General features: G+C 36.6%; 1 protein-coding gene and 1 non-coding gene across 2 annotated transcripts; one reads left to right on the top strand and one right to left on the bottom strand.

The window, feature by feature from the left end:
• Positions 1 to 464: 464 nt before the first annotated feature.
• LOC145008931 (Clathrin, heavy chain) lies at positions 465 to 11,930 on the top strand. Its single transcript, XM_078967555.1, has 30 exons — positions 465 to 763; positions 1,294 to 1,498; positions 2,278 to 2,366; positions 2,464 to 2,542; positions 2,653 to 2,780; positions 2,881 to 2,979; positions 3,108 to 3,216; positions 3,300 to 3,379; positions 3,463 to 3,690; positions 3,769 to 3,834; positions 4,018 to 4,134; positions 4,221 to 4,418; positions 4,529 to 4,645; positions 4,768 to 4,827; positions 4,958 to 5,044; positions 5,134 to 5,217; positions 5,293 to 5,427; positions 5,506 to 5,568; positions 5,646 to 5,750; positions 6,239 to 6,351; positions 6,423 to 6,675; positions 6,758 to 6,894; positions 6,995 to 7,273; positions 7,356 to 8,358; positions 9,343 to 9,828; positions 9,923 to 10,093; positions 10,618 to 10,803; positions 10,903 to 11,025; positions 11,122 to 11,232; positions 11,327 to 11,930. Exons 1-30 carry the CDS (start codon positions 719 to 721, stop codon positions 11,483 to 11,485), a joined length of 5,115 nt encoding a protein of 1,704 aa, XP_078823681.1. The 5' UTR covers positions 465 to 718; the 3' UTR covers positions 11,486 to 11,930.
• Positions 11,931 to 12,897: 967 nt separating this feature from the next.
• On the bottom strand, positions 12,898 to 13,050 carry LOC145013731 (U4 spliceosomal RNA). Its single transcript, XR_013665251.1, has one exon. It is a non-coding gene; the product is annotated as a U4 spliceosomal RNA (small nuclear RNA).
• Between the last annotated feature and the right edge of the window lie 1,283 nt (positions 13,051 to 14,333).

Raw genomic sequence — 14,333 nt, 5'->3', positions numbered from 1 at the left:
ATTGTGCAACCCCTACTACTAATTTCTGCATCCGTCCCTGCTTGCAACATGAGGTCATGACGGTGGTGGATAGAAAGAAGAGAAATGAACAAATAGGAAATGAAAACAAGAACAAATTGATCGTATACACACATGATGTCACAATCGTAACTTCCGATTAAAACACAACACCTTTGTAATGATGTGAACGTTCGTTGCCTTTCCTCCGACTCATCACCATGAAACCCTGGTGCTATGTATACCCCATGGTCTAATAAATCATTACATTTGTTATGAGAACAGCATAAAAATAAAATTTATCATTCCATAGAAATTTTATTATAACAACCATAAAATATATATTGAGGGTATTTTTGTAAGTCGAACATAATAGAAGGTTGTTCTCCAATTAATTAGAAAAAAAGAGAAAAAGCTGTAGATTTCATTCTCTCTCTCTCTCTCTCTCTCCGCTCTATTTTTATTTCGAATTCTTTCTTGCTTTGTGTTTTTCCAAGTCTTCGGCTGTTAGAAGAACCAGACTCCACATACTCTCTCTCTCTCTCTCTCTCTCTCTCTCCTTTTTCTTCTTCTCTCTAGATCTATCACCTCCGGGAGATCGCCGAGCGTCTGTTTGTCCGGTAGGCCGGAATTCGTTTGCCGGCGATTCAATCAAATCAAGTATCTCATAGATCATATCTATATCTGATCTGCCGTCGTTTTGATCTCTTTCGCCATCACCATGGCGGCCGCTAACGCTCCAATTACTATGAAAGAGGCACTCACGGTATGTAAATCTCCCCGAAAACCTAGTTTGATTATATTCACACAGATGAATAGATCACACTTGTATTGTCCACAACCTAGCTCAATTTACATGATTTTATGCTTTTCGTAATATGTTTGAGTAATCTAGGGTTAATTGAAATCCAAAATTAAATTTTGGAGCTTCTCTACTCTCATATTGTATAGATTTGGTAAATTAGAGGATATATGTTTACTGTATTTCTTCGAAGCCTATTATTGTTGTATAAGAATAGATTTCCACTTTAATATTATAAGCATTGCTCAATTTAGCGCTATTCTATCGTTTTAGCTACCTATAGTGTCTCGGATAGTGTTAATTTGATTTGAAGTGATCAACTTTGCTAGCTTATCTAGTCTTCTATTGCTTAGATTGCTTAGATTTGTTAGATAAGCAGACTTGTTTTTAATTGATTATTTTAGATCCGTGGGATATAACAATTTATAAGTTTCTTAATCATTGGCTATGCGTGCATTGTTCTAATGGGTTTGACTTATGTGTTGTTGCTGCAGTTGCCCAGCGTAGGGATCAATCCCCAGTTTATCACGTTTACTAATGTCACAATGGAGTCAGATAAGTTCATTTGTGTCCGAGAAACATCTCCTCAGAATAGTGTGGTGATTATCGATATGAGCATGCCTATGCAGCCACTGAGGAGACCAATTACTGCTGACTCAGCTCTTATGAATCCTGTTTCCAGGATACTGGCTTTAAAAGGTACTTCCTCGCCTCCTCGGTACTGTGGAAGTTGTGACAACTGAAATTAATGTATTACTGTTCAACTATTAGTCAAACTTAAGAATGTCTGAAATTAACTTTTAGGTTTTAGTTTGAGCAAGTATTGTTGACCAAAATCAGTTATAACTAAGATCTTTGCTATCCTGAAATGAGGACCACTAAATAAAATTTTCTTATTGGTTCAAAAGCGAAGAGTTGTATTTACTTCTGGACAACTCAAAACAAAATATTCCGGAACTTTTTGTAGGATGGGCAGGGTACAGTTTATTGTTTCATCCATATTGAACCTTCTGGTATGAATACCATCACTCCTTGGCTGCATAGTGTACTAGAATTTGCAATTTTAGTCCCACTATTCTTTCAAAGTTACTTGCGGACCTTAGAATTTTTGGTAATATTGATCTCCAATTCAGTGTTCACTGCTCTCGAAATTCTCTTCATGCTTTTGATAGAAGTTTACATCTATTAAGCTATTGATTTTTTTGCTTGGCGCATGAGGCCCTCATACTCACAATTTAATTGGATTAGTCTAATAAAAAGTACCAAAAAGTTTTCAGTATTTGAAAAAAGTAATGGTAGTAGAAGACTTGGAATAAACCTGCTTTGCTTTGTTCTCCATTTACTGTGTGATGTTTAAATCGTCTATACTTTACAACATAATGTACCAAGAATGCATAAAACTCATATGAAGGTTCTCAGAGAGATAGCTAGGCCTGTTTCTACTTGTATACCTAATTGATGGTGTGATTTTCTTGAAGCTCAACTACCGGGAACTACTCAGGACCACTTACAAATATTCAATATTGAGATGAAAGCCAAAATGAAGTCCCATCAGATGCCTGAGCAGGTAACATCAATAAGGTTTTAATTAATGATTTTTGGCCTTTTCATTTTGTTTGCTAATTTTGACGTTTTACATGATCTTATCATACTTTCTTCTCCAGGTCGTCTTTTGGAAGTGGATTACCCCCAAGATGTTGGGCATGGTGACCCAGACCTCAGTATATCATTGGTCAATTGAGGGTACATTGCCATCATTTTCCCTGAATTGATACTGCTTCATTTTTTCTCTCCATTTGGTGTATAATCTGAAGGTTATATTTTGTGAACCTGATGTGTTCTTTTCTTTACAGGTGATTCTGAACCTACAAAGATGTTTGACAGAACAGCTAATCTATCAAACAATCAGATAATCAACTACAGATGTGATCCATCTGAGAAATGGTTGGTGTTGATTGGAATTGCCCCTGGCTCACCAGAGGTTTGTATTTGTTAGTATAGCATGTAGCACCACCTATGGTAAATTGCTGACCAGAATTTCCAGCTTTAATAATACCCTCCTACCATTTTGATTTGAGCAGAGACCTCAGCTAGTAAAAGGAAACATGCAGCTTTTTTCTGTTGATCAGCAACGCAGTCAAGCTCTTGAAGCACATGCAGCATCGTTTGCCTCTTTCAAAGTAAAAATCTTTCTCCTTCTGTTAGTACCATAGTTAAAATGGACTCCCCTCTCTTTTTATTGCCTTCCATCTAAGTCACTTGCATTGGTAACAAACTGACGAATAACATATTTATATGCCTTCCACAGGTTCCTGGCAATGAGAATCCTTCGATTCTTATTTCTTTCGCAACAAAAAGCTCTAATGCTGGACAAGTTACTTCAAAGCTTCATGTCATTGAGCTTGGTGCCCAACCAGGTTTATTCTCAACACATTATTTTCATTCATTTTTAGGTTTCTTATTTATAAAAAGCTGATGCTTCTTGTTTTTATACATGTAGGAAAACCCTCATTCACTAAGAAGCAAGCAGACCTTTTCTTTCCTCCTGACTTTCAAGATGATTTTCCAGTTGCCATGCAGGTAATTTGTCAGTCATTTTGTGTATTGACTTTTGAAATAGGGAGTTGCATTGTTAACTAACAATTTAATTTCTGACTTCGCAGATATCCCACAAATATAGTTTGATCTATGTAATTACCAAGCTGGGACTTCTATTTGTGTATGACCTTGAAACGGCTACTGCAGTATATAGGAATAGAATTAGCCCTGACCCAATTTTCCTTACCTCTGAAGCTTCATCAGTTGGAGGCTTCTATGCTGTCAATAGACGTGGCCAGGTCTTACTCGCCACCGTAAATGAGTCAACAATCGTGCCTTTTGTCAGTGGACAAGTAAGCATATAACCTTCATCCGTCCATGATGAATGCACCATTTTCTTTGTTCTGATGAAACCAACATGTTTTTTACAGTTGAACAACTTGGAGCTTGCTGTGAATCTTGCCAAAAGAGGAAATCTTCCTGGTGCAGAGAATTTGGTAAATCTTTTAATTTTTTGTCTTTCAAATGACTCCTCTGTTTCTTCAACAAGCTTTGGAAGTAGATTGAAAATAAATGTTACCATAAGTTTTTTCATGTTTGTAGCAGTGTTTGTAGTTTAGAGAAAGTAAAGTTATGATATTTTCTGCAGCTCATTTTGACTGATTGACTTTTTATCCCAGGTTGTTCAACGATTTCAAGAATTGTTTGCTCAGACCAAGTACAAAGAAGCTGCTGAACTTGCTGCAGAATCTCCTCAAGGCATTCTGCGTACACCAGATACAGTTGCAAAATTTCAGGTGTCTACTTCTCTTAAGTAATAGTATCATCTGACTTATTCTGGATGTTAACCTTTTTTTTTAACCTCCATACGTGTCATATGCAGAGTGTACCTGTGCAAGCTGGACAAACACCACCACTGTTGCAGTATTTTGGGACCCTTCTAACTAAAGGGAAGCTAAATGCATTTGAATCATTGGAGCTTTCTCGTCTTGTTGTCAATCAGAACAAGAAGAATCTTCTGGAGAACTGGTTGGCTGAGGACAAGCTGGAGTGCAGTGAGGAGCTTGGAGATCTTGTGAAGGTATAAAACATGAAATTTGATGCTTTTGAGTTGTTTGCATAAACCAACTGTTCTCGTTTTTTACTGCACATCTTCCACAATTAACACTTGTTTTCCTTGTTTACCTGTAGACTGTGGATAATGATCTTGCACTGAAAATTTACATCAAAGCAAGAGCGACGCCGAAAGTTGTTGCAGCTTTTGCTGAGCGGAGGGAGTTTGACAAAATTCTGATTTACTCCAAGCAGGTAGGTGTAACTTTTACTGCAGTAATTTTTAGTGTTCTGGTAGAAGTTTATCTCAAGTGGGTGGGTTTAGTACACTTCTTACTGCCATACGTTATCTTATAAGTATGCCTGATATTGTGCAGGTTGGGTATACACCTGATTATTTATTCCTTCTGCAAACAATTCTTCGATCAGATCCCCAGGTACTATAACTTATTCAGTGAATAATAAGCTTACATGTTATTTCAATGCTCAAGTTGTTGTTCTTAATGTTTAAAATTTGGAATTGGTTTCATGCAATTATGATTAATTACTTTGTGTTGCTTTCTGTAGGGTGCTGTTAATTTTGCTTTGATGATGTCCCAAATGGAGGGAGGTTGTCCAGTTGATTACAACACAATAACAGATCTTTTCCTCCAGGTATTTTAACTAAAACTTATAACCTGTCTACATTTTCCAATTTTGAAAACCGGTTTAAAATGCTAATTTTCTAAATTCAATCTGTTTAGAGGAACTTAATACGTGAGGCAACAGCTTTCCTCTTGGACGTCCTTAAGCCCAATCTGCCAGAACATGCTCACTTGCAAACTAAGGTAAATTCACCGAGTCTAATAAACTTCAGCCATATAACTGTAGAAGTCATTCTCTAAAAATTCTATTTTCTATAGGTTCTTGAAATCAATCTCGTGACATTTCCTAACGTTGCTGATGCGATATTAGCAAATGGTATGTTCAGTCACTATGATCGTCCTCGCATCGCTCAACTTTGTGAGAAAGCAGGTCTTTTTGTCCGAGCCCTTCAGGTTTGCTAATTTCCAGAAACTTCTCTGTTTCCCCTGAAATATATATCACGTGCTTGATTCAAACTCTGCTTTCTGCAGCATTACAGTGAACTACCAGATATCAAACGTGTTATTGTCAACACTCATGCAATTGAACCACAGGTTTGTCTATTGCTACGCTCATGTACTTTACATTGTGAGGTTATCTGGAGTAGAACTTGACTGTCTTTTATTTTCAGTCTCTTGTGGAATTTTTTGGGACACTATCAAAGGAGTGGGCATTGGAGTGCATGAAGGATCTTTTACTTGTCAATCTTAGGGGAAACCTTCAGATAATCGTGCAGGTAAATAGTAACACTAAAGGCCATGTCTTTTTCATATAACGGGCACAATCTGTTGAGCACTTAATCTGTACAGCTATACATGGCTGTTTCTGTTTGACTTAATCTGGACAGACTGACTCAATGTGTTAAGACAAAAACTTGGTATAATGTATTAAGACATCAACTCTATACCTATTTGCCCTTCTTTTTTCCTACCAACTCCTCTCACTTTAAGTTGATGAGTATTGTGAAGTTTGTTTTTTGGAATTCAAGGGTTAAATGGTCATATGGTCTCATTATGGTGGTTTATTCAGTCTAAAAAAGAAACAGACCTTATAACACATAATCTAGACAGACATCATTACTCATTCAGCTACTTTGCCCATAACTTAAATGAGAAAAAAGAAAAGAAAAACCTCCCTAAATTCTATGTAAAAGGTCAAAATCTGAAGTCAAATAAAGGAAGCAGAAGTGGTTGACCAATTTACCGACAATTGTATGAACTGTAGGTTGCCAAAGAATACTGTGAACAGCTAGGTGTTGAAGCATGTATCAAACTCTTTGAGCAATTTAAATCATATGAAGGTCTATACTTCTTTTTGGGGTCGTATTTGAGCTCCAGGTAAGCTGGTTAAAAATGACACCTATATATGCAAAACTCTTACTTTACACTAACTAATGTCAATGTGACAGTGAGGATCCTGATATCCACTTTAAGTACATCGAGGCTGCTGCAAAAACTGGACAGATTAAGGAGGTTGAGCGTGTGACAAGAGAATCAAACTTTTACGATGCTGAGAAGGCCAAAAACTTTTTAATGGAAGCCAAGCTTCCAGATGCAAGGCCATTGATCAATGTGTGTGATCGCTTTGGCTTTGTCCCAGATCTCACCCACTATCTCTACACCAACAACATGCTCCGCTACATCGAAGGTTATGTTCAGAAGGTATACAGAATCTTTTCTGCTCATCTACAAGTGTTTGCAAAAAGTTTGTGTGTCTGAGAGTGGTTATGATATATTTGTATAGGTCAACCCGGGGAATGCTCCTTTAGTTGTAGGGCAGCTTCTAGATGATGAGTGCCCTGAAGATTTCATCAAAGGCTTGATTCTATCTGTTCGTTCTTTGCTTCCAGTTGAGCCCCTTGTGGATGAATGTGAAAAGAGGTCTGCTCTCTGCTCTCTTCTCTTGTTGTTTATTTCTGCTTTTGTTTGTTTATCATTCCAGTTTGAATCCTTATATTATTGTGTATTTGTGGCTCTTCAGGAACCGGCTACGGTTACTTACTCAGTTTTTAGAGCATCTTGTGAGTGAAGGAAGCCAAGATGTTCATGTTCACAATGCTTTGGGTAAAATCATCATAGATAGCAATAACAATCCAGAGCATTTCCTCACCACCAACCCCTATTATGATTCACGTGTTGTGGGTAAGTACTGTGAGAAGCGTGACCCTACGCTTGCTGTTGTTGCATACCGTAGAGGCCAGTGTGATGAAGAACTCGTCAATGTCACAAACAAGAATTCTCTCTTCAAGTTGCAAGCCAGGTACTTAACCTGTTATTTTTCTTTAAACAAATAGATGTTTTTGAGGACTTGTTAACTAATAATATCTATTTTTGTTTTATAGATATGTTGTGGAGAGAATGGATGCGGATCTATGGGAGAAGGTTCTCAACCCTGAGAACGAATACAGACGCCAGCTCATCGATCAGGTTGTCTCTACAGCCTTACCCGAAAGCAAAAGCCCCGAGCAAGTTTCAGCAGCTGTGAAAGCTTTCATGACAGCCGATCTCCCCCACGAGCTAATCGAGCTACTCGAGAAAATCGTTCTTCAAAACTCTGCTTTCAGTGGAAACTTCAACCTTCAAAACCTTCTCATCTTAACAGCCATTAAAGCTGATCCATCACGCGTCATGGACTACATCAATCGTCTAGACAACTTCGATGGACCCGCAGTGGGAGAAGTCGCTGTAGAAGCACAGCTCTACGAAGAAGCATATGCGATATTCAAAAAATTCAACTTAAACGTGCAGGCAGTGAATGTTCTGTTAGAAAACATCCAAAGTATCCCACGTGCTGTTGAGTTTGCTTTCCGTGTTGAAGAAGACGCTGTATGGAGCCAGGTGGCGAAAGCCCAGCTGAGAGAAGGTCTAGTCAGTGAGGCGATCGAGTCGTTCATTCGTGCTGATGATGCCACCCAATTTTTAGATGTTATTCGTGCTTCTGAGGACACTGAATGCTACCCTGATCTGGTGAAATATTTACTCATGGTTAGACAAAAGACGAAGGAGCCCAGGGTGGACAGTGAACTTATATATGCGTATGCGAAAATTGATAGATTGAGTGACATTGAAGAGTTCATCCTCATGCCTAATGTTGCTAACCTTCAAAATGTTGGTGATCGCTTGTTTGATGAAGCTTTATATGAAGCTGCTAAGATCATATATGCTTTCATTTCCAACTGGGCTAAGCTCGCCGTCACACTTGTAAGGCTTCAACAGTTTCAAGGTGCTGTTGACGCTGCTCGTAAAGCTAATAGTTCAAAGACATGGAAAGAAGTTTGCTTTGCTTGTGTTGATGCCGAGGAGTTCCGATTGGCACAGATTTGCGGCCTCAATATTATTGTCCAGGTCACATTCTTTATCCTTCTCCTTCATCACACCATTTTAAAAACTATTAAGTACATTCCTTTTTTCTAACCTATATACAATTTCAATAATACCCTTATATTTCAAAATTAACTCATACCCTCTATAATTATAATACTTTTACAGATTATATTTTCAGTGACATTATAACCAAAATAATCATTCGTATCTAATTAATTTTGAGTTTATTGTCATACTATTAAAACAAGGGATAATGACACAAATGATCACTTTGTGATTTGATATTTAACAAATTGACCACCTTTTTCAGACCAATAGCACAAAACAACCACCAACTGCGCAACTGGTCAGCTGCGAATTTTGCAAGTGCTCCCCACCACTAAAAAAAAAAAATCCTATTTAGCAATTATAATTGCGAAATTGTTCATAGTCGTGAACTTGTTCATAAAAATGTTTTTTTTTTTCAGTCTTTTATCTGTAAAAGGTAATTCCGCAGTTTTATGGAATTTGGCAGCTGACCTGTTGCAAAATTGGTGATCATTTTGTGATATCGGTCAAAAAAGGTCGTTGCTTTGTTAAATATCACATTATAAAGTGGACATTTTTTGTGATTATCCTTATAACAAACATTTTGTTAAATAAAAAATTACATTTATTACTCATTTTAATAAATATTACACATGCATTGATAGAATTATTACACATAAGCTTAAACAGATATTAGAGATTTATGCATTGGAATAGATTTTCTATAAATGAGATCAAATGTTACCGTTAAATATCATTACACTACTAAATAAACTAAAATACATGACATTCAAACTTGAATGGAGTAAATTGTAAAAAAAAAAGGGTTCAACACTACCAACTTCAGTGTTTTACTATTCGCCAACACTAGTCTTGAACGGTGTAAGGCATGGTGGCATGGTGCTGTGGGGTATTATTTATGGGCATGTGTTATGTTTTGATATTAATGGAGGCTATTTTTTTTGGTGAATTTTTTAGGTGGATGATTTGGAAGAGGTGAGTGAATACTACCAAAACAGAGGATGCTTCAACGAGCTAATATCTCTAATGGAAAGTGGTCTAGGTTTGGAACGTGCTCACATGGGCATCTTCACTGAGTTAGGTGTTCTTTACGCAAGATACCGTTACGAGAAACTCATGGAACATATCAAGCTCTTCTCAACACGTCTCAACATCCCAAAGCTAATCCGTGCATGTGATGAACAACAACACTGGAAGGAACTCACATATTTGTATATTCAATATGATGAGTTTGATAATGCTGCAACCACTGTCATGAATCATTCTCCAGATGCTTGGGACCACATGCAGTTCAAGGATATTGTAGTTAAAGTCGCAAATGTTGAGCTTTATTATAAGGCTGTTCACTTTTACCTACAAGAGCATCCGGATCTCATCAATGATGTTCTCAATGTCCTTGCACTTCGTGTCGACCATACTCGTGTCGTTGACATTATGCGCAAGGTTTGTATTCATATAATCATATAATCATATGTTATTTTATTTAATTAAATTGGCCGTTGTTTGGTATAGTGTTTTTGACTTGTGCTTTTTACAGGCTGGACACCTTCATCTTGTGAAACCTTACATGGTTGCAGTTCAGAGCAATAATGTTTCGGCTGTTAATGAGGCATTGAATGAAATATATGTTGAGGAGGAAGACTATGATAGATTGCGTGAATCTATTGATTTGCATGATAACTTTGACCAGATCGGCCTTGCTCAAAAGGTTACTTCATTCAACTGCAATTTCTTCTTTTTTATCCGAAAAACTTCTCTTTGCAATTTTGGTTCACATTAATGTTTTTGGTCCTGTTTCAAGAAAAAAAAACTATTTTTGGTCCCTGAGAATAGCTTATTTTTGCAACTTTGGTCCGAAAAAAGTTCTTTTGGCCCTTATTTTAAGTAAAATTGCTGTTTTTGGTCCCTATGTATAGTTGATTTTTGCAATTTTGGTTGAAAAAAATTGGCTTTGAGGTTCTTGTAATGTTTTTGATCGGTGTTCCAAGGAAAAAAAAACTATTTTTGGACCCTGAGTATAGTTGGGTTTTGCAGTTTTGGTTCCAAACGAATAGTTTTATGCAATTTCGGTCCTCGTTTAAGGTTTCGGTAACGAAGTTGGTCCGAAAAATATAGTTAATGTCTTGGAACAGGGACGAAAACTTCTAAAGTTGCAAGAGATAACTTTGTGGGACGAAGTTAGCAAAATTCAGGGGCAAAAAGTGTCAATTACTGATTTTGATTTTTGGGCAGATTGAGAAACATGAGCTACTTGAGATGAGGCGAGTTGCTGCATATATCTACAAGAAGGCAGGTAGATGGAAACAATCCATTGCATTGTCCAAGAAAGACAAAGTGTACAAAGATGCCATGGAGACTGCATCACAGTCTGGGGATCGTGAACTTGCAGAAGAGTTGCTCGTTTATTTCATTGAGCAGGTGACTATTTTACCAAGTGTTGGTTTTTTTTTTTGGGAGTAAAGCAAGCAGTAAAATGTGATAGTAATGTTTTTGTTTTTAACTTTATTTGCTGTGCAGGGAAAGAAAGAATGCTTTGCTTCGTGTCTGTTTGTTTGTTATGATCTAATCCGTGCAGATGTTGCACTTGAGCTGGCCTGGTTGAACAACATGATTGATTTTGCCTTCCCATATCTGCTTCAGGTAAATAATTCTTTACACTTTATTTAAATGAGGTGACTGGTGAGAGATTTTATTTTTCTATTTATTTGTTTGTTTGTTTTGTGTTTTGATTCATAGTTTATTCGTGAATACACCGGGAAAGTTGATGAGTTAATCAAGGACAAGATAGAGGCAGTGAAGGAAAATAAAGCCAAGGAGAATGAAGAGCAGGATGTCATCAAGCAGCAGGTATTTTCTTTAATTTATTTTTTAAATGGATTTGCTATATATATAATAAATTAAAGAAAAGATGGATTACTGACATGACATGGTTTGGTTGCAGAACATGTATGCCCAGCTACTGCCACTTGCTCTACCTGCCCCGCCTGGTATGGGCGGTGGTGGATATGGTCAACCACCACCGCCAATGGGTGGAATGGGAATGGGAATGGGAATGCCACCAATGCCTCCATTTGGAATGCCACAAATGGGGTCCTATTGATTTGGTCAACACTGAAAGAAGAGTTCCAGTTAGTTGGTGGTAGAGGAAGTTTCTTTCTTGAGTCGTCGTCGTTGGTTAAAAGAAGAATAATAAAGATAAAGAAGATTGATTGGTGTGTGTGTTTGTGTTTGTGTGGATAAGTTTTTCTTGTAATATTCTTTGGATAGAGAAGAGCCATAGCCGAGGCAATTTTTTGCAGGTGGTAGGGCAGCAGCAGCAGCAAACATTATGAGTATGAGTATGAGTATGTATTGTCAATTGTCAATTGTGTACCAAAACAACAAAGGGGTTGAGGATTTCCATTTCATTTCCATAGAAGGATGTATCATGTATATGCTACTACTACTTTGTCTTTTTGTATGCTTTCAGTTTCTTTTCTGATTTCACCATGTATTTCTCCCCTCTGTCAAGACTTTCATATTATCTGTTTTCTTTTGGGATTTTATTCTTTTCTCTTTATCAAGACTTGAGACTATAAAACTTAATACCACCTTTTTTTTTCTCTGTACTTCATTGTTTTAATTCTATGTTGAGACTTTAGTTTTTGTAAAACTAGCGCTTTCTTGTCAACTTCAAAGTAGAGAATAATAGAGAATCTAACTTTATTCACAAAGCAAAAGAGTTGAGATGGGGTCGGATGGTCTAGTTTCAGATTCAGAATTGGGAGAGTTCTTTGTTAGGAATGACAATAACCATTCATACCTAACCACAATAACAACCTGTATGTTTGTGGGACCTTTCTTGCAATTAAACCAATGAATATGCCCATAACCCCTCAAATATCACGTTGTATAATCAATCTGTCTTTGTCCCATTACTCATTAAAATAATTGAAGTATTACACTTTCGGTAAAACGGTCTTTAAATTATGCCTCAATTACCTAACAAGCCACTGTGAAAGCAAAATCATGATTTTCACAACAAATGATGATCCTAGTTAGTGGATTCAGTTCATGACAGATCCTATTGTTGGTCAGCAGTGTTGCAATTGTGTTTGAAAAAAATTGTGGGGCTGATGCTTTTGTTTTATCCGAAATTATGATTTGAATTCAGAATCAGTCAAAGTTTTGGTAATTTGAGTAAACTTGGTTGATTCTGAAATCTGCGTATGAAGATAGAAGTTTCTAGATACAATCGTTAAGATCTCATGTACATGAAGGCCTATAAAATCCGTTGTTCGTTTTGATTAAAAACGAGTTCATCTTAGGACCTTATGAAATACATGATTAACTGCTGCCTGCTCCGTATCACAAACAAAATGTATAGTCACATTGGGCACATACATTACTCACTGACAAAAGCAAAGGAACTTGTGGGGACCAAAACCAATGTCACATCTCATATTTAAAAAAAATTGATCGTTTTTAATGAGCAAAATTTACAAAAAGTTTTTAAAAACTATGAAATTGTAGGGTTTTACCCAATTAAGGGAACCCTTCTAGAAATTCTCGATGGCCAAGGGAGACCCAAGGCCAAGGAGGGGGTTTGGAAATAGTTTTCAACCAGCAATTGACGCGCCTCGGTTATTACCTCATTAGCTGCGTCATTGCCCCAAGCGCAAAGATGCCTCTTCAAGTCGCCTCCAATCCTCCCTTTATACTACTCTCTTCTTCCAACCCAATCTAAGCTTCCACCGATATGGGATTAACATCTAACCTTTTCATTAGACGCTCAGGTATTGACATGGTTTACATAACAAGAAACCAAGGAAGCTTTACATAACACAGTTGTGTTTGACTAATCCCTCAAATATGATATAATAAACCCACAAAAAAGGGGTTTATGATACATGATGAACCAAAGAAATATCTGAAAACGTGATTGATGACGAATAAAGAATATTTGAGAAAGTAAATGAAAGAGAAAATAACAAAAAATAATTTTGGAATGGACTTAATGGTTGCACCATTACGTTATGTAACAAACATGCAACAAAACCATCCCTTAGGGACCATGTGCGCAACAAATTAAATATTTGGATGAAAACTGTAGCTTTTGACATATCACATGGATGAACGAAAAACTATTATTTAGTCTGGATAGTAAGTATTATGAGTTATGACTATATTTTCTAATATCGAGCCTAGAGACCAGTCGCCCTGCCAAGAATAACTCAATAGGACTTGATTATGTGTTTTTACTCAATTGGGTCTATTTGCAATGAGCTTTTTCAGCCCAGCACCATATAGGTATTTTGCACATAGCACCTCTAGTCCTCAAGTTTTGACCTTGACTTTCTAAAAGGCAAAATATGTGTTCTGCATCACAACAAATGTCCATTGAATACTTTCACAAACATTTGTGTCGATAAAGATCAAGTTTTGGCTTTTGACTTTACATTTTTATCAAGCTTATAAACATTCGCTTGTTAAATTAATCAATTCTTAAAAAAAAAAAGATCATTTAAAAAGATGAATGATAGAATATTTCTCAAGAATATAATTTTATCCCTTGAAATTACTTGAATAAAAATGATAGCATACGGTCTTCAATCTTGACAGTTGATTAGAAGTCTCGTAAGATGTTGATATTTTGATATACATAATACATATATTCAAGGGCAAATTTCGAACTTTAAGCAATCCAAATGTGTTACAACTTATAATACACTAATTAGCAATGTTAGAAATTGTCTTTAAAAGTAATAATTTTTAAAATTCGTTTATTATTTAATTTAAATATCAAAATATGATTTGTAGCATAATGAAGAGAATTCAACAGATAACTGGAGTTGGTGGCTTTAAATGAGGGGATGTGACTAAAACCAATGAAACATCACCGACTAATGAAAGGGGAAAAATGTTAAATGTAATACCACATCGGTGGAAGGTTAGATTGGGTTGAAAGA

This window comes from Lactuca saligna, chromosome 8, assembly GCF_052625555.1.
Source record: "Lactuca saligna cultivar CGN05327 chromosome 8, ASM5262555v1, whole genome shotgun sequence".
NCBI lineage: Eukaryota > Viridiplantae > Streptophyta > Magnoliopsida > Asterales > Asteraceae > Lactuca > Lactuca saligna.
This window is presented reverse-complemented; position numbering and strand designations above follow the sequence as displayed.